Source organism: Oryzias latipes, chromosome 15 (assembly GCF_053564925.1).
Source record: "Oryzias latipes strain Hd-rR chromosome 15, Olatipes_Hd-rR_3.1".
NCBI classification, from domain to species: domain Eukaryota; kingdom Metazoa; phylum Chordata; class Actinopteri; order Beloniformes; family Adrianichthyidae; genus Oryzias; species Oryzias latipes.
In genome coordinates, this window is record NC_136251.1 from 26,390,121 (window position 1) to 26,414,675 (window position 24,555).

General features: G+C 36.7%; 1 protein-coding gene across 2 annotated transcripts; it reads right to left on the reverse strand.

Moving 5' to 3' along the window:
- Positions 1-206: 206 nt before the first annotated feature.
- Positions 207-24,193, reverse strand: col21a1 (collagen, type XXI, alpha 1). 2 transcript variants are annotated; one of them, XR_013647922.1, is made up of 29 exons: positions 24,033-24,193; positions 18,496-18,623; positions 17,805-18,365; positions 17,558-17,723; positions 17,253-17,481; positions 15,946-16,119; positions 14,557-14,634; positions 12,637-12,720; positions 11,450-11,512; positions 10,940-10,993; positions 10,790-10,843; positions 10,642-10,695; positions 8,658-8,711; positions 8,531-8,584; positions 8,396-8,449; positions 8,017-8,070; positions 6,937-6,981; positions 6,791-6,844; positions 6,654-6,707; positions 6,048-6,101; positions 5,873-5,944; positions 5,685-5,720; positions 5,019-5,063; positions 2,315-2,347; positions 2,094-2,236; positions 1,954-2,008; positions 1,679-1,873; positions 1,534-1,611; positions 207-1,179 (listed from the first exon to the last, which is right to left on the reverse strand). XR_013647922.1 is itself a non-coding variant. In XM_023963379.2 (29 exons), the coding sequence occupies exons 2-29, from the start codon at positions 18,593-18,595 to the stop codon at positions 992-994; spliced, it is 2,889 nt and encodes a 962-aa protein (XP_023819147.1). In that variant the 5' UTR covers positions 18,596-18,623; positions 24,033-24,193; the 3' UTR covers positions 207-991. The 2 variants fall into 2 exon arrangements, 1 of the variants encoding a protein (XP_023819147.1); XM_023963379.2 differs by having other exon boundaries at positions 2,094-2,240.
- Positions 24,194-24,555: the final 362 nt, after the last annotated feature.

Genomic DNA, 24,555 nt, shown 5'->3' on the forward strand with positions numbered 1-24,555 from the left:
CACAAATCATTGAAGAAAAAAGGTTCAGCGCACTGTCTAGTGGGTCTAAATGACCCAACTCCCAATGTTAAAGTGCCTAGGATAGCACAAGGGTTACTAACTAAAACACTAACATGTTACGAGGCAGCAATTGTGCTGCCTAAAACACTTGAGTTTATATTGTCAAGTTTCAGGTACATTAATGAAAAATAAAAAACAATCACAAATCAATGAGATATTTTAATTCTATTTAAAAAAACATACAAATGTCACAAAATGTAAAAAAAGTGTGTGTAAGTTTTCCTAATTGAGAAATACACATGCCATGACTTATAAATAACAATAAGATACCAGCTAAAGTAATAGAAAGAACATGTAGCGCACACAAATACATTAGATCTCACCATAATCATATATGGTACATTTTCAATTTAACCTCTGAATAATTAAAAATACTACATGTGAATGCTTAATTGTACTAAGGGGGCTATTTTTGTATTTCAGAAAGGTATTTTGCTTAACAAATGGGGTTCCTGCACCTCATAATTTCCGAAAGTAAAATCAAATTCACAGTATTTCCTTACAACCATTACTCTTGACATAAATTATGGCAGAGCTTCGTAGCAAATAAAAGGTTACTATTTTAACAAGATGGCAAGCACCACAATTGCGCATTGTCTTAACAACAACAACATGCAATAAATCAACATAAAGGATCAGTCAAGGAAAGTGTACCAGCCACACTGAGATCAAGGTGATCAGATGAGAGGTATTCAATGGGGTCACTTGTTTTTTTTTCTTATATTCAAATCTCAAATGTGTAAAGAGAAATTGGAGTTATGACACAAAAATCATGACCAGAGAAGCTGTGATGTCGACTGAGATCACACGCGTCAGAAGAGGTACGCTTCGTTTTCGTAACACAGAAAATTAACTGTAAACAGGAGATCTTCCTGAGAATGGCTGTTCCACGTCAGCGTCAGATTTGCATCTGCTGTGATTCTGCGCTGGGTCAATAGTTTGGGCCTTTGCTGTAAGGACCCCTCCTCATCATTCCCCCATAGCAGAGGGATGGGTCACAGACACCCGGTTGACCGGGAACTCCAGGACTGCCGCTTTTGCCCTCTGCTCCACTTTGACCGGGAAGTCCAGGGTTACCTGGAGGGCCCGGTTTGCCGTGTCCCTGGGGACCAGTTGGACCTATGAGGATCAAATCAATATAATTTAACGTAAGTAACTAACAACAATAGCCACCTAAGATTTACTAAAGAGTAACTCTGAATAAACAGGAAATGAAAGAAAATGAGTGGAACTCCCAGATAGGCAAACAGAAGAATAATTTAATTATCTTGAATTATCTAGGATATTTTTACTTTAGTTAGAGCTTTTTGTTTTAATTGAAAACAGTAAGTCTTGATAAAAATAAAGTCCCAAATAAAGTCTGGAAAACATAACTTTTAAAGAAAATTGGTCTCAGTCAAAACAAAAAACAGATTTTTGAGGAGGGAGTTTTGCAAAGTAGCAAGGATAGCTTTGTTTTATAGTTATTATTACCTGGTGGTCCCGGTGGTCCTTGGTCTCCAACTGTGACTCGACCAGGACTTCCCTTCTCACCTTTTAAACCTACCTCCCCTGAAAAACACAAGTCAGAAATTTAGTGTTTTCCAGTAGTTCAAATGACAAACGACTTTGGCCTTACCTTTAGGTCCATCAATCCCAGAATGCCCTGGCTGACCAACACGACCCGGCTGACCTCTAGGACCACTGAGTCCTGGGAAACCCCTGTGTCCCTGGGGCCCAGCTGGTCCTGGTGGACCAGGAGATCCCGGCTGGCTGTGACATCTGGCGCAGCTACTCTGCTGGCTGCTCATCCGCAGCAACAAAGGCAGCTCAGCTGAGTGGATTGATGATGGAAAGTATTAAGAGGGTGTAGTAGTGCAGACACAGCTCAACCGCCAGGGTACTGCTACTCACTCTGGAGAATATCCATGCAGATTTGTCGAATGTGATTGTCTGACAGTCCACTCGCCTGTAACACAACGACATGAATGAATAGTACTCACCAAAAGTCGTACACGAAACCCTTTTCTTTGCACAAAATGCATCAAACTTACAAATCTGCCTTCAGGGCCAGGTGGACCAGGAGGTCCGCCATCCCCCTGTAGACCACGGGGGCCAGGTGGACCTGACTGTCCTGGTTGTCCAGGTCGCCCCATTTGACCTTCTGGTCCTCTTTGTCCAGAATCACCTGCTGTCCCTTTCTAGGAAGAATATTCTTTATGTTAAATATGTAAAATGCTATAATGACCAGTTCTTTTTATTTATTATAACAAACCTCTCCTTTTAGTCCCATTGGACCAGGTGATCCCTGTTAACCAAAACAAGGAACAGTCAGTCTAATTTACATTTAGTTCTCAAAAGCAAGGAATCTTGAATTAGTGTTACCTCTGACACTAAATCAATTGAAATATTAGGTTGGTCACTAGGTGGCAGTATTTTAAAAGATATTTAACTTTGACACTGATCATATTTTGGATTTCTTCTTTTACGAAGCCCCACCCAGGACAAACAGTAGATCTGAGCAGATGACTCACAAAATAAATTATGAACCCTCTGAACAAAAGCAACCTGATTATTACTTTTTTTAAGATTATATCTTCTTCTCTTCAAAACCCAAAACGTTTTTTAAATTAATGTTACTTTAACATTTTTTATCACAAAGTTAGTAATGGTAAGTCACTACTAAGTTTGTGGGAACAGTAAGTTTTCTGAGGTTTTTATATTGATAATAATGTGTTTATGCATTGTTTTCTCTTATATTTGTTTTCATTTTTTCCGTTTTTAATAATTTTAACAACTATACAACTACTATAAATGCACTTTTATCTGGCAACCTAATTTTAATTCCCTTTTTATTGACAGAATAATGCACTTTTTATGTATTATTTAATATTTTTAGTCATAGGTTTTACTAAAGCTGTTTTAACGTATAAAGGCTGCACAAACCAGGAAGAATTTTTTGAATTTCACTGTACTTGACAATTACAACAGAGATCGACAATATTTGCAGTACAGCCACAAGTTACTACATATACATGAATAAAAAATATATTACAAATGAGAGAAATTGATAAGTCTAAATATATTTTTAACAATTGAGTTCATGTCTCCTGAGGAGACAATAAAACAAATTTTCTTTGTTAAAAAGAAAAAGCACAAGGAGCAATGAAGTACATAGAGTAACCTCCCTTAAATCCTCTTTTTTTTGTGAGGTTTTGCCAGTAGGAAACACATTAAGGGTATTTTTTTAAGAGTGTTCCAGTGTTTGAGCACACAGCTGTACAAATCACAACATTAATCCCCATCTAAATCAGGTATTATGACTCACAAGACTCATGAAGAACCACAGAGCTACACAGTGAAGTCAAAACTGAGACTATAGTCTCATGATGTCAGAGATCCCCCAACGCAGGAGACAGATTCATGGACTGGAGGAGCATAATCTAATGACTACAAGAAAAACTGGAAAACCTCAACTTGCTGTGAACGAAAGGATACGAATGAGCGGATCTAGTTGTAAGCAACAGGTTTGATGTTGATTAAAGACTCACTCTTATGAAATTATGATTTTTGTGTTTTTAACATGTTCTTGTGGCATTTTTCTAATGGTGGAGGACGTGTATTAAGAAGAATTTAGCGCAAAATAGCATTTCTGAGTATTTCTTTATTCAAATAGTTCTTATTCAGGTGTAGACAAAAACTGCAGTTAGAAAAAAGTTGTATTTGTGACGTAGAAAATATGCTGGGTGAACCATAGCTCCCTGCTCCCAGCTCTCAGCAACAGATGGGGTCTTTAACTAACTAGCTCAGCTGATTGCCATGTCATGATAGTTTTCCTTTATTTACTTTTTTTAACCTGGGTTTCCAGAGGCTAAATTCTATATTTTGTTCTTTATCTCACTTTAAAATAATTGTTTGTTAGACCTTATGTAGAATTTCCTACTTTATATTTCTTTCTTTTATTTAAATGGACAATTTAAATAAAAGGCAAGGCAAGTTTATTTGTATAGCACAATTCGTACACAAAGTAATTCAAGGTGCTTCACAAAACAGAAAAATGCATTAAAATCACAATACATCATAGAAATAATCAACATAAAATTTACTTTAAAAGAAAAGGAAAAAAAAAAAAAAAAAAAAAAAAAAAAAAACAATAAGCTTTTCAAAAAGATTTCTGCATGCTGACAGTATTTGACTATCCATCTGGCTTATTTTAAATTATCAAATTCTATTCATGTTAGATCATTTTGTTTTAATTTTGGGCTTTGCTACCATAAATTAGGAAGCAAAAAATAAGAAGTGAGCAGACATGAGTGTAATAAAATTACATCTGTCTTATTAATAAAAGGGCTCATGTAGACGATATTTCATTTCACTTATTTAAGTGTTTTGTTGATTTATAGCATGCTATTAAAATGTACTCAAATGAAACTGCAACTTTACGTTGTTATTCAATGAATCAATGTCTGTTCCTTTTTATTAAAACAAAAGTTGTTGTTTGTACATGTTTTGTTGGTTTAAATCAGGGGCCTGCGACCTGAGGCTCTGGAGTCTCATGAGTTTCATCATTATAGTGGATCCTCGGCTTTGAATAAAAATTATAATAATTTCAGTAATAATAGATTTATGAGTTAAGTTTTGTCATTTACTTTTAGATTTTACATGAGTTAAAATTAACTGAATTTTCTTTTCACTGGTGATATTACACTGCTTGTTCTGCTGTCAAAGAAATATAGAAAAATAAAACTGTCATAATTTAATTATTGTGAATATTTATAAGCTACATTTTATAAGTGAAAGGTCACAACAGTATATATAGTGTTTTATTTTTCTTTGTCAATAACTAAATGGCTCTCTTAGCATTACAGGTTCCAGACCCCTGATTTAAAAAGAATTAGTTTAACTGATGCATTTGAGTAAAACATTTTTTAAATTGTTTTTCCAGGTGAAATCATCATAAAAAATAAAAATGATCTGACCTGGAGCCCTGGTCGGCCCTGTTGCCCTTGTTCTCCTTTTCCTCCCTGGTGAGGTAATCATTGGGTTAACATACTGAATGAAACAGTCTTAATTTGGTTTTAAGGTGACATGCATTGTTTTTATTTAAACATTAAGCAATTCACCAATAGTTTAGATTTAGTTTCACGATTATTGGCAACAAACAACATTTTCAGCAAAGTTTTGCTTTTTGCATAAAACCATCAGCTCAGTTGTTGACATTTAAAAAACACATTTGCTTTTCTAAAATTATTGTTTTTATCCTTTTTGAAAATAAAATGTGCAAATTAAATTGGACAATAAATAATGTGGAGAATATTGTGGTAAAGATTGGGGAAATCTACAGATCATGACTGGAAACTTCTACTGAAAATAAGACATACTTGTCATGTGGGACAAATTCCAAAAAGCAGGAAGTGTCTTAGAACAAACTGACAGAAGGTTGAGGAGCATCTTAAAGCCAATGTGGTTAGTTTGGACCCTCATTTATCTTAAGGCAATAAAAAGGCCCCTCAACTGCAAACATTGTGTTTGAGGTTAGTTTTGCAAACTAAAACAGAAAATGCAAAGTTGTTCAAAAGAATCTTCACTGTGTTGCATGAGCTGAAATGCTTGAAACGACACTGATACTGCTACAATAGTCTTACCATTTCTCCTCTTTCACCTGGATTCCCCCTTTGACCCTGACGAAAATAAAAACACACATTGTCAGTTTATGGACAATTTGGATGAAAAGCCCAAGAGTTCCTCTTCATTAGATTAGATAAACAGATTAAACAGACTACAGAAAAGCCCATTAAATTACATTATGACGATAATAAAAAAAAAGAAATACCTTGCTTCCCTTGAGGCCTGGCATGCCTGGGTGACCCGGCTGGCCTGGTCTTCCTGGATCCCCGGCAATTCCCTTCAAATCAGCACCAGTGTCAAAAGGCAAAAATTATCCTCATTCCATTCATTTAATATCAGATAATTAAGTTACATGCTGTAGTTTTCCTTTTTTCATTTACCGGAAGGCCAGGTGTGCCTTTTATTCCTGGACTTGCACTTTCACCTTTATTTCCCTTAAAAAAAGACACAAATGTGTTTCTTTTACTCAAGTATTCAGGGAAACTTCACAACTTTTTGTGTGTCAAATATCTGTTTGACTACTGAAAGATTATAGAAATAGAATGTAAAAGAGGCCATCTGGGTTTAAAATAAAAAAAGTAGCTGATTTTTGTTAAACTGCACCAAACCAACTTTGAGATTCAGTGTCTTCATGACACGAAAAGCTTCAGATGAATGCATAAAAATTTGAATGGCAATGCTGATATGTTCAGCAAAACATGTGGGAATCCCCCCTACTCCATTTTCAGCACTAAGGGTGGATCGGGAGGGGGATTGAACAACCCAATGGTTCCCGGGTGCAGCTGTGCCTGTAGATCACTGCTCCCTAATGGGAATGCTCAAAAAAGAAAGCACATTTTGGATTTGTGACGGCTAACAGGACTTTTACCCAACATCTCAGAACAATCTGTAGCCATCTGCGGTGTCTCCAAATCATTTCTGATACAGATGTAGAAGTTTGTGAAGAAGGACCCTGATGAAGACTTAAAACAGTCATAAACGAATACCTTTGGTCCAGTTGGTCCTCTCAAACCAGGTGTGCCGGGTAAACCCGTTTCACCCTGTGTGATGGCAAAGATTATTTCCATTCATCTTTGGGCACTTTGACAAACTAGAAATATTAATAGCAGATATTCAATCCTACAGGCGGTCCAGAAGATCCTTTGAAGCCCTTTGGTCCAGGTTCACCAATGTCCCCCTCGAATGAGAATCACATCAGTCAAACAGTCACACTGTATGGCTCCAAAGTATTCTGCAATTGTTCTGCATGAATAAAAGCAAACATCTCACCTTTTGTCCATCCAGACCTGCAACTCCTGACAATCCAGGCAATCCCTGGATTTTAAAAATAATGAAATTCAAGTCACGTTAAATTGTTTTCAAAATCATTGAGTTACAATTGGTCACAGAAATTTGTGGAGTCACAGAAACTCTTTGCCAAAAAATTGCCAGATACATTTAGGACATATATTGCTGTCCTGCTCAAAAAAATTGACTTAAGCTGTGAGTATTTGTAGGTTAATTTCGGCTGTTTGCTGAAAATTCAAAATTCAAAAAACAAATACTGGTTACAATTTAAATTCTTCAAACAAAGGAATAAAAATTTTCTGGTAAACACATAAAAAGGTTTAAAAAATCACTAACATGTATGACAAGGGAAACATTGAATTTATTTGTGTTTAAGTTATGGTTTTCCTTTGTTTCATTTATTTAGTTTTGTTTTAAACAAACACAGATTTTATCTGGCACGATGTTAAAAGATGTCCTAAAGCTGCTGGCCTTCACTCAAGAGCAGCTTCTTCTTTCAACTTAAAAAGGAGCAGAGCTGCTTCAGTCTCTTTGCAAATCTCTTGTTCTTGTGGGGGGGAAATAGCTCACAGGCCTCTGGAGGAACTGACTCATCTTTAGTAAACCCATCACAAACTTTTGGACACCACCTTAAATAATGATCAGTGGGAAGGCTGCCCGGTTGAAGCAGTTTCCTACTAAGAATTATCTGTGGGAGTACAAGAGCATTTCCCTGCACGGCTTTCTCCGCTTTAGATCATAAATGTAGCCTAGGACTGTTGCATAAAAAGGTTTTCCCCCGGATGGACTACAGGGGAAATACCCCAACTTGCAAGCTCTGCAATTAGTGCACAACAACTGTGATGCAGTTGAAACTCTACAAATGCATCTCTTTGTAATAGATTCAACAAACTACGGCTTTCTTATTTTACCAAAGCAGGGAACATATTTCGGACAGGAAAATGTATAAGCACCTTTTTTTAATTAGAAGTGCGTTTCAATTTCAACATACCTATACAATTTTGCTATTGAATTTGTTCATTTAAAAAGTTACATTGAATGTAATGTGCAATAACAACTCACAGGTCGTCCTCCCCGTCCATCAGAACCAGGAATGCCGCTAACTCCTGTTTCACCCTAAAAACAATTTAAAGTCAAACATATTTCAAGTTATAAAATGAACTTTCCGAAAAGCACGTTGAATTCTTTACAATGTCGCTTCCGTAAAGCATTTAAAACATTTCTAATGTTTACTGTGCTTGTCAGATGGGACTGTGAAAGTCAACAGAGACACTAATGTTTTCAGTTTCCATGGTTGTCAGGCATCAACAGCAAAACTTTTCAGAACAGTTAATTCCTCAAAGAATGAGTGCACTTATGCAGCTACTCCATGCCTTCAATGTTCATTAATTCATGTTAGTTGTAGTTTGCACCACGAAAATACTGTTGAAAACAAGCTGACCTTCTGACCATCTCTCCCTGGAATTCCATCCTTTCCGTCTCTCCCAGGTACCCCCTGAAATCACAGAATCCTAATATTCACATCCCAATTAAGCCAAATTTGATTTGGATTTATTCAAAACTGATTGGAACCTACAGGCTTTCCAGGAAAACCTGGTGAACCAGGAGATCCTGCACTTCCCTTTTCTCCCTGGAAAAAACACAGTTTAAACACATTCCGCAGCTGAATTGACGCCAGTGTTTGGGATAATCTTCAGGATTACCATTTGACCATCCTTTCCAGGTAATCCTGTAATTCCTGCTGATCCTTTTGAGCCCTATGAAAAGTGAAAAAAAGAAGTGTAGGGTAACTATTGATGTCATTTAAACAAGATGACATTTTGAAATTTTCAAGCCTGTCAAGCTTCAAACGAGCTCATTTAAAACACTGGTGAGTAATCAAATCCAGTTTAACATTTTTGCATCATCGTATTTATATTTCTGCACAGTCAACAACATACAGTTAGTGTTCTAATTAGCTTCTTATGTTAGAGGGGGCTCTGATGACTGTGTCTTCCCTTTAAAGTCCCACTCCCACTCGTCTTTTGATCTGTTTTAAAAGTGCTCCCAGTGATCTTTTAATTAAAAATTTGTTGTTTTTAGTCAAAATAAAATAAATCTGTCTTTTTTATAAAACATAGTTTCTGCAGAGCGGCAGGAGTTTATTAGAGCCAGAAACCAGCTCAGACGAGGAAAGCAAAAGTGTACATGGATCTAGCTGTGTTTAAGAGATGGCTTCAGGATGGAGTGGAGCAGGGAGCTTGTGGGTCATCGTTGTAGCGTCTCCGCAACAGCTACAAGCTTTTTCAAACTTAATTTTTTTGGCTTCTTCTGGTTTACAATTATTTGAACCAATAAATACTCAGAATGTAATTTAAGCTTAATTTCTTTTATACATGTCCTCCATCATCAGAAAAAAGCTACAAGTACATGTTAAAAACACTAAAATCATCAGAGTGGGTGTTTAGGGGGGGAGCGCAGGTGTGTCTTGTGGTAAGTGCATCATGAAGTATTTGTAAAGTAAAAGTAAGTTGCAAACACTTGTGACGTTAGAGTGATGCAGTTATACTTGCACCGTTCTTTAGTTGTCAGTAAGGCGTATATACTGGCTCCTCACTGACCGTGCACAAAGGCTGCATGCATGGGGTGTGCGGCTTATACGTAAGTGCCTGGTGGACGCCCGCAAGATGAACACTACGCTCTGGTAGTTTAAGTTCCTAAATTTTAACAGTTTCCTTGGAGTGCACACTCATCACTTGAACAGCACTACTAACTACAAGGGCCTTGAAAAAAAAGAATAATTCATACAACAACTATACTTCACCCTCACTTTATGCAGCATGCCCATAGAAAACATGTGCATAAACATTTGGGCTCTATGGGCTCACTGAGCGGTCTATGACTTGTGTGATATAGCAGTTTTAAAGAATCTCACATTGGGTTTAAAGGTAACTAAGCTTTCCAAACTCTGACTCATGTTCTCTGAGAAACCAGTTTGTCTTTGTTCCAGTGTTTGGTTTCTAAGATATTTTTTCATATGAGAAACACTAAATAACATGGATTTCATGCTGATACCTATTTTAATGTTTTATAATGTCTGACCTATAAATGCTAAGTAGTCATTTTTTTCTGCAATGATTTAAAATGAGCTGCAACAGACTGGCGACCTGTCCAGGGCGTCCCCTACCTTCGCCCATAAGTGGCCGGGATAGAATCCGGCAGCCCCATGACCCCGAAAGGGATAAACGATAAAAGAAGATGAATGAATGAATGAATTTAAAATGAAGATGCAACTCTAAAATCAGAAAATGTTAATTAATATTATTTTTATTTTCATTTACTGTCCTGTGGCCCTCATGGTCTCCCAGTAAAAATCTTCCATCCCTCAGTATAGAACCTGTGTTTTGTTTCTCTCTCCCAAAGGATTTGACTTTATATTCTTAACACATGGCCTTCCAGGTGATTGATGTAACCATGTTTGAATCTGAAGCTGATGCTTTTAGCAGGAACTTCCTGAAAATCCCAATCTTATCCCATAAAACCTCAATAGCTAAATGTGTTTTTGTACTTCAATACCATCACCCTGTTTTTGAAAAGTCTCCTTTAGAAATGCAGAAATTGCACCGACCTTTCAGAAATTAACTTGAATCTAGAACATTACTGAACTAAATCTAACTGTAAAAAAGGTAGAAATGAATTCATCTGGACCTTCTCTCCTGGCTGTCCGGGCAGTCCTGGCAATCCAGATGAACCTCTTTCACCCTGAAATAACAGACTTGCGTTAAAATGTACTCAATCAAATCCAAAGTGTTAAGGCATCTCATCTGCCACAAATATGGTTTTTGATCCTTCCTACCGTAACACCTCGCGCCCCTTGTTCACCTTTATATCCATCTGTTCCACGTGGCCCCTGAACAAACAAATCCCCCAAAATCATCTTTAAATTGCCTGAATTTGGTAATGATTATTTAAGTAAACATGGTGCATCAGTTGTTTTTTGCTTTACCTGTATTCCTGGTGAACCTGGCAGCCCTGGGCTTCCTCTAGCGCCAGGGATACCCTTCAAATTTAACCAAAGAGACACACAGCTGATTAAACAATTGATTCTCCTGGACTGTGTGCATGCTCTTGAAAAGATTCAAGGCTGTGGGCGGGTTCTTCCTCTGAGGTTTTAATCATGCAGCAGAACATGTGGTTTGCTTTGGAATAGTTTTCATCTCAAGGAATCACTAGAGTCCTGCCAATGTTACTATAATAGGGAATGTTTTTTATTTACTCCTTGGAAAAGTCCCTACATAGGCATTTTCCTCCTTATATATATATATATATATATATATATATATATATATATATATATATATATATATATATATATATATATATATATAAAACTTACATGATCAAACAGGATCAAATGGACAAGTTAACTTGATGGATGGATAGATGGATTTTTCCATTCCATTCTTGGTGCCAATGATGTACAGTGTGTTTGTATTATGAACTCTGAAGTACTCACAGGCTTACCATCAGCGCCAGCAGGTCCAGGCTGGCCAGGCATACCAGCGCTACCTCGTTCACCCTAAAGAAAGATTCAATTAGTGACTCAGTCCCATCTGACTTTAATAATTACTTGTTTGCTGCAAACAAAAAGCAGCACTGTTCATCTCTGCAAAGCAGCAAAGGTCAGAACATGGTTCCTATAAATGTGGATTTAATTTATCTATAAACTATGCTGAGTGAACTATTCTATCTAGTATACAATGTGCTTGTGGGGCCATATGGAACATCTGCAAGCCAGCAATGCTCCAAGCATTTTAAGATCTATTGTGAAGAATTCGTACAACCTTGTTAACAAAACATGGTCAAAATCATGTAGGTTTCCTTTGTTACTACTTCCCCCCCCCCCCCCCCCCCCTTTTTGATTTTCAAGCCAATTTCTTTGTGAGTTCTTTGTGTAAATACTTTTATTACCAGGGTTGTTGTTCTGCAGTAGATCCACTGTGTGATTAATAAAGACTAACATGGAGGTTTTATTTCCTTGGTAGGTAAGTTTCCATTTTAGCTTATGTTTGTTCAATGTTGTGGCCTGGTTTGGCCGCGTCCAAAACTAACTTACATTTGCAAACCACAGTTTACATGATTACATACACATAAAATGTTTTACTGTCAACTTGATTTGATTTTTTGAGAAAAAGAAGCACAGAAACTGTTGAAAAAGAACGAAGTCCATCTAAAACAGGAGAAACATGATTTTACAGGCAGTGAGGACAGTCACATTTGACCATTTTGTAGAGCACCCCATGTTTTTACCATATATTCCTGTACATCTATGCTTTTGAAAGTCTTTCCAACATAAAAAAAGATGTTTCAACTGCTTCTTAAAACAGAAGTATTGTGTGACTTTATGAAACTTTGAGTGTTAACAATTTTCCATCACATTTCTATTACCTACTAGAATTTTTTTTCCTTCTAACATATATTGGAATGGCTGGAACTGTTTTATTTTAATCAATGTCCCACTATAAATTTTCAATTTTACTTTGATTTTGAACATTTCTGAAAAAAGACCTAGTGGGAAATGTAGCAAGACTGGATATGTTTTTGTTTTTTTCATGGCATTATTAGCACAAATATTCTTATTGGAAATTAGATAAGCTACATGGTATCATAAAGTTTAAAAAAAAAAAACACTGGAAAACTTACCTTCATCCCTGGAGGTCCAGATGGTCCAGGAGGACAAACACAGGGTTCTCGAGTTGGCTCTACGTAATCTGGAATATCAATGCACTGTGAAGATGTTTAAAAAAAAGACACAACTTGATGTTACAGTAAAACAAAGGTTGTAAATAGTGTGGATGGTATTTCTTATTTTAATATTGTCTAATCTTTGACTAGAAGAAACAAACTTATGTATCCATGTTCCAAATCCTTAAAAACATACAGAACAAAAATGTTGTTTTATCCCCAAAAAAAAAAGAAATTGCGTTTTTGTTATTTTTTTATGCTCAACTTTCAAGGACCTTGTTTTTTTTAAATAAATACTGTATTTTTTCTTATTATTTGAGAACAGTGCATTCGAGACAGAGTGTTCACATTTAGTTCATGAGTTTCCTTGATGATTTTCACTTACCTTTAGCACAAAAAGGTGGCAAAAGGTGCAGTCAGTTTAAGAGGTAGACCACAGTAAGTGGACTTGAAGTTGAGCATCTGGATTTAAAACTTTCTTTCTTAAAGAAAGTAGATTTTAAGTCCGGATGTCATCGCTCAACTTCAAGGCAACGTCACTTGCATGATTGAGAACCTTCATAATACACTGAAAGTGGACTACACCTAGGTGGTGACATCATGGAGTTCTATCCTATCGTGATCTTATGCTGTGTGTATCTTTAACCCCCCATGTCCTAAAACGGCCTCATCACTCACCATAAATGTTCCCAATTGTGTTATTGGGATCAGGTCTTTTTTGTTGCTTTTTTTATTGTTTTGTTTTGTTTTTTGTTGGTTGCTTGGTTGCTAATTATAGTACAGTAAAGGAAGTAAAGTCAACCTTTTTTAAATCTTCCACTAAGTGTAAAATGTTCACTTTTGGATTTAAAAAAAAAAACAATTCAAATCCAAAAAAAATTTGAAAAATGCTTAACAATAAAATGGTTGTTTTCTTTTTTTTTTGGTAAACTATGCTTTTGTGTCTTTGATCAGTCCTTTAGGGAGTACTGGAAAAAACGTTTAAAATAATGCATCACGGAAATCTGTCAACAATTCATTTGTTTATTTGTATATTTACTTATTTTGTTTATACAAAATGCATTTCAAACAATACAACTATAATCACGTAACTACAAATGAAGCATTAATACACTCTTTTTTTTTTAAAAGGGCCTATTTTTGTTGGTTGCTCTAGGCATAAACTGTAGTGCATCACATCCCTGCCTCACCTTGCCATGGCAACTTAAAATGATACTTTTTAACAAAAAAATGAATTTCCTACTGTCGTGAAATGGCCTGACCTTCTCTTTCTGTGGTCTCTCCTGGAGTCCCTCCTCCTTCCTTAGGCTCTCTGCGTGTGTCACGGGTGTTCTGATTTTGTGTTAATTATGTTTGGGTCTATTTAAACTATGACTGTTCTTGGTTCTGGGCCAGAGCATCTCCTTTCTATGCTCCAGTTTACGTTTGTGTATTTGGCATTAAAGCCCTCTCATTTTTGGAAACTGGTTCCGAGTCTTCCTTCCTGCTATTGGGTTTTCTCCCCTGACACCCCCCGTCACACTTACATGTATTGGTAAAAATTGCATTCTCTCAGATTGTAATAATTCCAAAACTGTGAAAATAGTGAACTCAGTCACTTGTTTGATGTGATGCCAGTTTTTAAAGCCTTAATGCCCTTTGCTTTTTATGAAGTAAAAATCTATAGTTACATTTTTTGTTAATCCTAAAAGTAAGCACCATTATGCCCCATGTATGGGAAGGTGAGGTGTTAACTGATTGAGATGCTTGGCTGCACTTATGAAGCACTGTCTTTAAAAGGGAAACAGATGTGGTTGGATAAAGCAAAAAGCAGGAGAAAAGAAAAGATTTCTTGAGCTAAAGGAAAAAGTGCAGAGGCAAGAAGACATGTTTACTTACAACTCCTGGTATTTCGCAAGCGTTCTCTCTTCTGTTCTGCTCAGGGTCACAGTAGATTCTGAGTTTTTGAATTTCAAACTGGAACAAAGTTTCAAAATATCATCAGAAAAACAGCAGCATGAGACTTAAACAATTACATTTGGATGTAAGTTAGTTAACTGCTGGAGCTGCTGGAGCTTATTATAATAATCGACCTTTTAAAGTAAATACCCAATTTTGCATGGATGTACAGTACTTTAGGATCCCCTCTTTCAGAAGAGATTGCACAAGAGAAGAGACCCGAGCTTGGGGTGAGAGGGGCCTTTTTTATATATGATATACATATAATAGTATTGAGGTACCCCTAAAGTTTAAAAACTGCATTTTGTGCAAGAACAGCCCACATTTTAGCGACTGGGAGTACAGAATTAATATTTTTGTAACAATTAAATGTATGGCTGCCATTTTTACAAATGGCTGCCATTATAGACCTTTCTTCTCGTGCTATTTCGAAAGAGTGGATCCTAAGGTACATTGTGCAAAATTTAGGGCTTGTACCAATATCAACCGAACTGAAATATCTGTTTGGTTGAAATGTCAACCTAGCTGGCTCTGCTAAATGGGCAACATTTAAGATCAGCAACGTCATGCTTTTTGACAGAAATCTCATGAAACTGCACACATTTGGATGAAATTTATTTTAAAATGTTAATTTTGATAATGTCAACTGTAAATCTCCCTCCAGCTTTAATGGCAAATAAAGAAGGTTGTAACTGGAACACTCCTCATAAAGATCACCCAAAATTACAAACATATTTTGACATTTCATGATATTGTTGACTTTTATGTTACAAATAAATATACTTGTAGTTAAGGGTTTTGTTTATATACCAGAGGGTATTTCGGTCATTTTTTTCCACTGATCTGTGCGTTTCTGCCAACTCTGTGTAATGACTTCCATATGGATCCAAAGAGACAAGCCAAGTGTTGTTTTGCCATAAACAGTGTTACATCACATGGTTTAATAAACAATTTGGCTAGAAAAAAGTAATTCTTCCTTCTATAAAACCATAACTATGTGTGCATTAAGTGTTCTACTGTATTTGGAGTGATGTTTTTGCTCCAATATGCAGAAAACCTCTCCCTTTATCATAGGTTTGTCAATTTGACAAATGCAAATGCAGCATTTTTGTCACAGATTCTTTCAGTTGAAAACAAATAAACCAGCCATTAATAAGCCTTGTGGATAAAAGTGTTCTTCTCTGCCAAAATGTAATATACACAGTTAAACGCGTCTCTGAGGAGCAGCTATAAACTGTGTGGTATTGTTTGATGTACTTTAAATCATGGATCTGGGACCAACTAACATGTTTTTAATGAGTTTGGGGTTGTTGATGCTGATAGACTTACGGGCACTGTTGTTTCCTTTCGAACATATTTTCCTACTTGGGTTTTTCCATTGATAAAAATGCCAATAGAGGGCTCTAGTGGCAGTGTTTCAATTTCCAGATTGTCCACATAAAGAGTGACATCCTCTTCGGTGACCAACAGTTTCATCTGGTGCCATTTCTCATCAAAGAGCATCTGTTGTTTAAAAGAAAAGTCAGTATTAGTACTCTTGCTTATTAAACTGATAAAACCACCTAAACTGCATTTCTAGGAGAAAAACAACACATACAAATCAGATTGGTGTACCATTTATGTTTTGAAGGCATTGTTTACTTTATTGGGGAAATTATGGCACAATAATTCTTAGTTGAGTTTTTGTGTTTCTGTTGTGTTTTTTCTAAAGATCTTCAAAAAAATATTCAAATAAAGCTATACATTAAAAATATATCAGTTTTAGGTTATTTGCAAGTTGGTTGGTAGAGAAGCCAATAAAATTAAACTCTAATCAATGGGAGGTCATTATGCCATTTTTCTTTGTTCCACATTTTGCAATTCGTGTTTTCTTAGCCCCAAGAAACAATTTGATGACCTAATCTGACACAGTAACTGCCTTGAGGCAAAATGTGATACAAAGCAACTGGGCCCAAAAAAATGGCGACTTAATCAGCCTTTCCAGTGCAAAATAGTACAGTTGCAGAACAAGTCTCATTAAAATGTACTGTCCAAGAAAGGAAGCTTTTTCTTTGACATTTATGGAGTGCATAAACCATGACTGCAAAACATTTTTTAAGTTTTACGACTCAACAACTAATTCCCTCCCATTGCTGTTAGTGGTTAAGGATTGTGGTGTACTTTCAAGGCCAGACATCAATATTGCATAATGTTTTGTCCTGTCAGTTCCACTGGGGGGCTCTATGAGTTTAAAAAGTTTGGTCTGCATAAATAATCCAATAATATACAACAATTAATTAAAGTTAACATCAACACAGACAGGAGCTTTTTATAGGAATGTCGCATGACTTTTTTCTTATAAGATCGTGTCTCTTTTGTCCAATTATTCTATAAAAATGTGTTTCAGTCGAATTCACAAGCAGTTCAAGGGAACTGTAAATTCTAATCACTACCAAGATATTGATTTCAATTTGCTGGTTTTAAAATAAGAACCAACATTTCTATGGTTTTGTTCTTCAGATCTAGAGCTTGATTCCTGTTTTTTTTTGGCTAAACTAAAAAATTAGATGTGGTGTTGAAATATTGATATTCCGACACCAAACTCGATGAATCAAGGTGACTTGTGTTCATTTTTTGGTGATTTAGTGGTAACTTACCCTTGCTGTTTGTTTTGAAAATGTGACGGTTTGAGTCTCAGTTGGTGCCCTGCTGGTTGTGGTGAACATGACAGTACGATCCACACCATTCAGCGTCACTGCCATCTGAGGTTTACCATCAAGTGTCTGTATCCTCCACAGATCCCACTCCTCCACGGCTACTGATCCTTTGTACTTGAGTGTGGCAACAAAGACGTACGATGGAGGCAAACCATCGGGGAACAGAGACCTGAAAAATGTCAAAAGCTGGTCTACCAATAAAATTCACTTATATTTATTCAAAATTTAAGTATATTGAAGATTACCTTGTAGCTTCACTTAAGTCAACTGGGGTTGTGACTTCAAAAGCATTAGTGCCATAAAATGTTCCTCGTGTCCTCTTGGCCTTTTTGGCCAAATTTAAATATAATAGCAGATCAAAGCCTTTCTCCTCCCGAGAATTTACAGGAATTCTGGCTGGACAAACTGTCTCTGTAACAGACAAACACATTGATTTGCAGTAGGTAGAGCTAAAGAGAAAAGAAGGAAATCAAGCGAGAAGGAGCTGCTTACCTTCACACAGTTTTTGCCGTATGATCTGTATAATCCGTGAAATAGCTTTGTAGTCTTTTACAGAAAAAACGTACGTTGAAGATGGCTTGTTAGCAATGTCCCTCAGTTCAGCCTCCTCTGTTTGTGGACCGACACCAATGGCAAACAGAATCACTCCATTATTCCTTGCTGCCTCTGCTACTTTGAGGACTTCATCTTGAGACTTGCCATCTGTGAGGACCACAGCAATTCTAGAAACACCCTGTGGGCCTCTTTCAGAAAGCCCAAATAGTTTGTCTGTTGCAAACTTTATTGCGATCCCTGTCCTTGTGTTTCCTCCCCTATATTCAATTGACTCCATGGCTGTGATGAGGTCTCTGTTTGTAGAGTACTTCCCCAGAGGTATCTCTAAAATGGGGTCATCACTGTACTGGACTACTCCAACCTGGGTAAATTTCTGTCCAATGTTGAAGCTTGTTGTTATGTTGACAAGCCATCGCTTTACTAACTCAAAATTGACATCTTGGACACTCCATGATCCGTCAAGAATGAAGACTAAATCACACGGCGCTGTCCGGCAACCTGGAAACAGAAAAGAACATCTGAAATTTGTCGAATTATGGATGAAATGTGTTATTGACATAAGTCAGTTTGAATGCATTTTATTGTTTTTATGAACATTAGAGAAGAAAAAAAGCACACGGATTCTTACTTCTTAAGTCTTCGTCTTGAGCCATGCTAAACAAATGAAGAAGCATGAGACACGTGCATTTTAAGACATTACGTATAGGTGTCACTCTGTAACCCATCATGCTGTGGTATGGATTCCCAGCTGTCCACCTAAAGTGAGACGGGGAAAAAAAGCCAAAAATTGCATGAAAAAAAGTAAAATGGCTGCATGAATGGGACACAGGATTCTTCTGCCTTGCACTGACAGGAATAAGTTATTTTTGCTCACTTTAGTAGATAAAAACACTTAAAATATATGGTGAAAGGGAGCGAGCAGTGTTTTAGCTTACATGATCAAAAATTGTTTTTATTTTATCACGTATCAATATGGTAAAGGTAAAACCATTGACTGTGTAAGAGACCTAGATTTAGTGACTCCTCCCCCCTGGCTTTCAAATCAAGATGCTATTACTCAGTCATTATATTTGTCTGAACAACCATTATTGTTAGGCTACCTGTTTTTATCATGTTCTTGCTAATCATATTTTTTTTTGAATTTTTATTTATTTATTGGAAGATATTCAAGTTATACACCGACCAATCAGATTCCTCAATAAAGGTATCCTGCTGGCCCTCACGTCGAACTTTCAAAACGTTTGATTGACAGATTATCCAAGAATGCTTTAAGTGGTATGGGCTTCCAGCAACCCCAGCACTGATTGGTGAGAGGGGTTACCAAAGAAATGTTGAGCAGATTGGACCAATCACTGCTTACTGATGTCGTGTGACAACTAAAAGGTTAATGCGTTGGTGTCCATATCGCAAATGACGACTGGATTCATTTTATTTCATTGGAGCCGGAAGTAAGTCATTTTCTATTGGTGACGTCACACTCGCTCGGTCCAGTTGTCTTATACAGTCAATCGTTAAAACATAAAGTCAAAAAGATTCAAACATTGACATTTTTAAGTATCATGTACAGATCCTGGCTGAGTTTTTTAATGGTGATCCTAAGAAATCCAACTGAACAAGTATTTTAATTTCTTAATTGCATTTTATGGAACTTAACCAAGGACCGGATTTAGTGCCAACAAAAAATATCGTTAAAATGAAAAAAAACTTAAAACTTACGCCAGACTGGCTAATAGTGTTTCAATATATGATCAAAAAATATCTAAATGTTAAAAAGAAGGGTGATGAATTTATAGTTTAGGTTAGACACATTAATGTGAAATGCTAAGAACAGAAGTTAGGATCACTGAGGATAAATACATTAAAGTTTAAAACAACGTCTGCACAGCGGTTTCAAATTTTGCATTAAAACATTGTAAAACCTTGTAAACAATGAAGTTACAATAATTAGGGTAAATTGGCATTCATTTAGTTTAACTGTCAATTGAAGACCATTTTTGCTATTTCTTTAGCTTCGATTCTGTGATTCTCTGGAAATCCATACAAAGAACTAAACACCACTGTCTTTGCAAATTACAGTCCTTTTTTGGTTGTTGATGTTGCAGAAGGCTGTGAGACGCATTAGTCCAAATTAGTCCAGATCTGGGGAATGAATCTGGCGCAGCGTAATTTGATTCAAATCTTTGTGCCAAACAAACGCCCCCATTGCAATCATGCGGCTGACCACACAAAAAGAAATCTGATAAAGACGATTACTCCGAACAACTTTGTAATGACTTACAAGGACGGATGGATCCAATTTGCGCCAGCGAAACATCCCACACACAATGGTGGAGGCTTTCACATTTGGATTTCTTTTAATCTGTTTTGCATTTAATTCATTTTTTAAATAATATGAGATGGGACATCAGTTGCAAATCCCACCTTGTTTGTTTGTATTAGCTTCCTACCTCTCCTCACTTCCTTACTACATCAAGAGATTCCCCAGAAAAATTATAATTCAATTGCTTACACCAATATTGCTCCCACAACCCATCATCTTTTCAACTCCCCCTCAGAATCCTCCACTACCATCATCATAGACTTTAATTTTCCTTTATAGACTCCTTCCCCACATTCTCAAATGACAGTCAGCTTTACTTAATACTCAACTCACAGCAGCTCTGGCCACATTAACCTTAAAAGCAGAGCCCTCTGTTTCCTGTTGAATTATCAGCTGTTTCCTTAGATTTCTGCCTGCTCTTGGCTTAAATACAAAAGGCCTTCCCAAAACAGCCTCACTCTTACATGTTTTCTCCCTCATGGATAAAACCAATTGTAATACCTTTCTTTCCACTAGAACACAAAGTGTTTTTTAACATGTGCCTGCCATGTGCCGCTGAATAACACAGCTGTGTCACAAGGTGTGCCATTCTTGGTGTAAGATTATTTGTCTTCCAGTCAGAATGTTTCAAAATGTTGGCAAGTCTGAACATGAGGGGGATCCAACATTTTGGAGCAGTCTTTCTCAAAAACGTAAGTAATTAGTTTCCAATTTTCTTTAATACTTTTGCAGCTCCTCTGCTTTTTAAGGTCATCCATCAAATACCTCATATTTTCATGTTTGTTTATTTTATCAATGGGCAACACAAAGTGCAAAACACATGTAAGTATTTTGGCTGACACCGTTTAAAATTTTCTCTTTAAATGTCCAATGAAATTCATGTATATTGTATGTACATGGTTTTTCCATTTAAAACTGCCTTCTTATGATAAAGTGTCTATTTTTGAGCAAATTGTTCAAATTTTACTATAATAAATGTTTCAAGTTCAAAATTTCTTTGTTTTTCACCAGAGTTTCAACCCCCAAAACCTTAACTGTACTTTTTTTAATGGTTTGTTTTCTCTTGAGAACATTCCGATCCTCCAAAGTCATGAAATCTTAGACTATGATAATCCTAAAACCCCACAGGGGAAGAGGGATTAACTTGTTGTAGCATTCACTTTAAAACGTTTGAGTGTCTTTGCTGTGGTGTATAGAAGAAGCAACAACACAACTTCTTGGATGGTATAGATCTTTGGGCTCTACCAACGGATTTTTGCAGAATACCAGACAGCGGTGGATGCAGTTTATTTTCTTTTTTAGAAACCTGGCTCTGACCAGTTTCTCTACAAAAATTTGCTTTGTAAACAAAGCAAGTTATCTTAAATCAGGAAATGTTTTATCTGGCAAGGGGTATAGGTTCAACAAAAATGACAAACGTTAATAAAGCACACATATATGAATACTAGTGAGGCAATCATTCACTTACCCATGATTTGGTTCAAACCTCAATTTTTTGTCACAATTTCGTTTCGGTTCTATATACAGTTTGTGTTTTACAAAACAGCAACAAAAAAAGAAAAATTCAGAAAAATTATTATTTTTAATTTGCTAATAAGCAAATAACAATGAACATTAACCATTCAGTTGGCTTGTACAAAATTAAGGCATTGATAAAACAGACCATACAGATCTTAGCTTATTGGCAGACTTGTTATGACTGTCATTAGTAGATTTAGAGGCAATGTTTGTTAGTCATGTGTATAATGAAATTTAGTTATTGATAAAGAATAAAGTAGGTTTAGGGGCGGCTGTGGTGCACCGGTAGGGCAGTCGACCCATGATCGTAAGGTTGCAGGTTCAATTCCCACCCTGCACGCCCATGAGTCGAAGTGTCCTTGGGCAAGACACTGAATCCCACCTTGCCTCTGGTGGTAGGCAGGTGCCTCTGTGTAAGTGTGTGAATGGGTCTGTGACTGTAAAAGCGCTTTGTCCTTGTAGGTAGAAAAGCACTATACAAGTATGCACCACTTACCATTTAAATAGCTAATACAATTAAATCACATCAAATACAAACAGATTTTTTGTGTAAAAATGCTTAACCTGACTAGACTGTTGAGCATTTCGGGGAATGTCTGTGAAAGGTCACACATAAAAGTCAGTGTATAGGACTTAAACTTGGTTTTCAAAGTACTTTAATGCAACTAAACTGGGGTCAGACATTTTGACATGACTGAATTTTTCCACCATGTTCACTCCGCATGAAAGTAGTACAGTCGGAGGGGGGGTTAAGTTTTTGTAGAAATGTAAGCCCTTTTCCCCAGAATTTTCCCCCACTAGAGAGCTGGAGGAGGTTGTTGGAAAACCCCCTCACTGGCACCATCCAGCTGCAGGGATGCGTTTCCTCTCCACTGACTTTCTCCAAACTAGTATTTCTGCACTTCTCCTTGAGCCACATGGAATTAATTTATGGCATCAGACAGTGAAATTCCAGCAGAGAACATTAACCAGAAACATGAAGTCCCCTTGAAAGAAATTAGTCTTCATTAAATAATTCAGATGCTACTTTTCTGTTGCTGTCTTTCAAATGAAACATCCAAAAAGCAAAAATATTTACAGATGTGTCTCATGATCATGCATAGCTACAGTCATCCCTGAATTTATAGGTCAGCACTGATTTGTTGTTTAGGCAGTTGTTGGTTACTGACTGTCAGAAGAGTAATGGTGGACCATTCATTCAATCTGAAAAAGATGGAAAAGGCCCCACATATGACTTCCACATGACATTCTTTTTGTTTTGTAGGTTGAAACACTGAGCCTTTTCAGATTTATGTGAGATTTAGCTTAGTAGCAAGGGAGTTCCAGCTGCAGATGTTGCTCAGGAAGCCGGTGAACAAATGATTTCTCACATTTCCCAAGATAAAACTGCTGTTGAGTCATCAATCAGATATAATAAATGCTCTAGACAAAAATAGACTTGAAAATGCTTTTTATCTCAAATGAACCCTTTTAAATCGCTAAACACAAAAAAATAGATTATAAAATTCCTATTTTTGTAACAAGCAGCTTCATTATTATTGAACTCCAAAAGTTAAATATATCGACTTGGCAAGATAAAACTGTTCCCATCCAGAAACAACAACTGCTGATCAACACTCGTAGCGCTTGCCAAGATTTTGGGAGAGTTGTTGCAGCCAAATTCTTTTAGCCTCAATGCAAAGCCAACTGCTGCATTGTTCTCCCCAGAAACCTGTCCAGTTAAATAATGTTTTATAATGCATTTTCTCTGTGGGATATATATTTTTTTTCCCAAAGTCTTTTCAGCCAGCAAGTTTTCCATCACATGAGTTCTAAAGTTTCCTCAAATGTCTCAAAAATCATTGGTCTTGACTTTATGTCTGTGAAACACCTGTAGCCACCTGTGTGTGTAAAATTGAAAATGAATTACTGTGAGCCAGCATGATTGTAGAGACAGTATGGTAAAAATGTATTATTTTTACAAAAAAATGTGAGTCAAAGTTCAGGAAACATTGGAAAAAAAAGTATTTATCATCTTGCTAAGTATTTCTTTTCTTGCAATGGACTTTATCAAGTTGGATGTGCGAAAATATTACTAAGAGTTTGTATTTCAGAAATGTGTCTCAATTAAGCATATTTGCACTGCACAACTTACTGAACCAGCAAAAATGCCTTTCAGTTCAATACCTGCATTGACAGTGACAACTACTGTCAGCCCAGAGGGATCAACAAATACCCATAAAGCCACTTTCTCTTTTCAAAGCAATATCACAAGTATTTTTTAAGCAAACAAACATGTCAGTTGTTGAAATGTAACAAGATTTTTGAAGGTAATACAAAATATTTACCAGTGCGTGTCCAAGCCTTTGCAGCAATTCCCATTGATCCTTTCATTGAAAGCAACACAGCCTTGGGTTTGGAAACTGGGGAGTAGTGTGCATGTTTCTCAGCTGAATGAAAGTCTGCCCTTGTCTCTCTCTGTGTTTCAACTGCTTCTGTCCTTATTCCTCTCCACCCACACACCCCTAACCCTTTCGCTTTTTTTTTGGCCCTCAGCCACACTGTTACAATGGGTGGAAAGAGCAGCAGATAAGGGGAGCGTGGAAATGGTTAAACAGTCAGTCCATCTCTGAGTCCAAAAGGAAAATAATTATCATGACCAAAACTTTTTTCGTGGTCTTCTGGGATTTGGATCATGACTGGGTTGATCGGGGGCAAAGCAAAGAACATGGAGTTTTTTGGATGAGGGACAGACACATGATCAGCAGATAACTTTCTCCATACTAGGGTGCACAACTGTACTACTTTACGGTGCATTCACCAGCATTGAGAGTGCTGAGCTGTGAGCTACTCCTGGATAAATTGCATTGT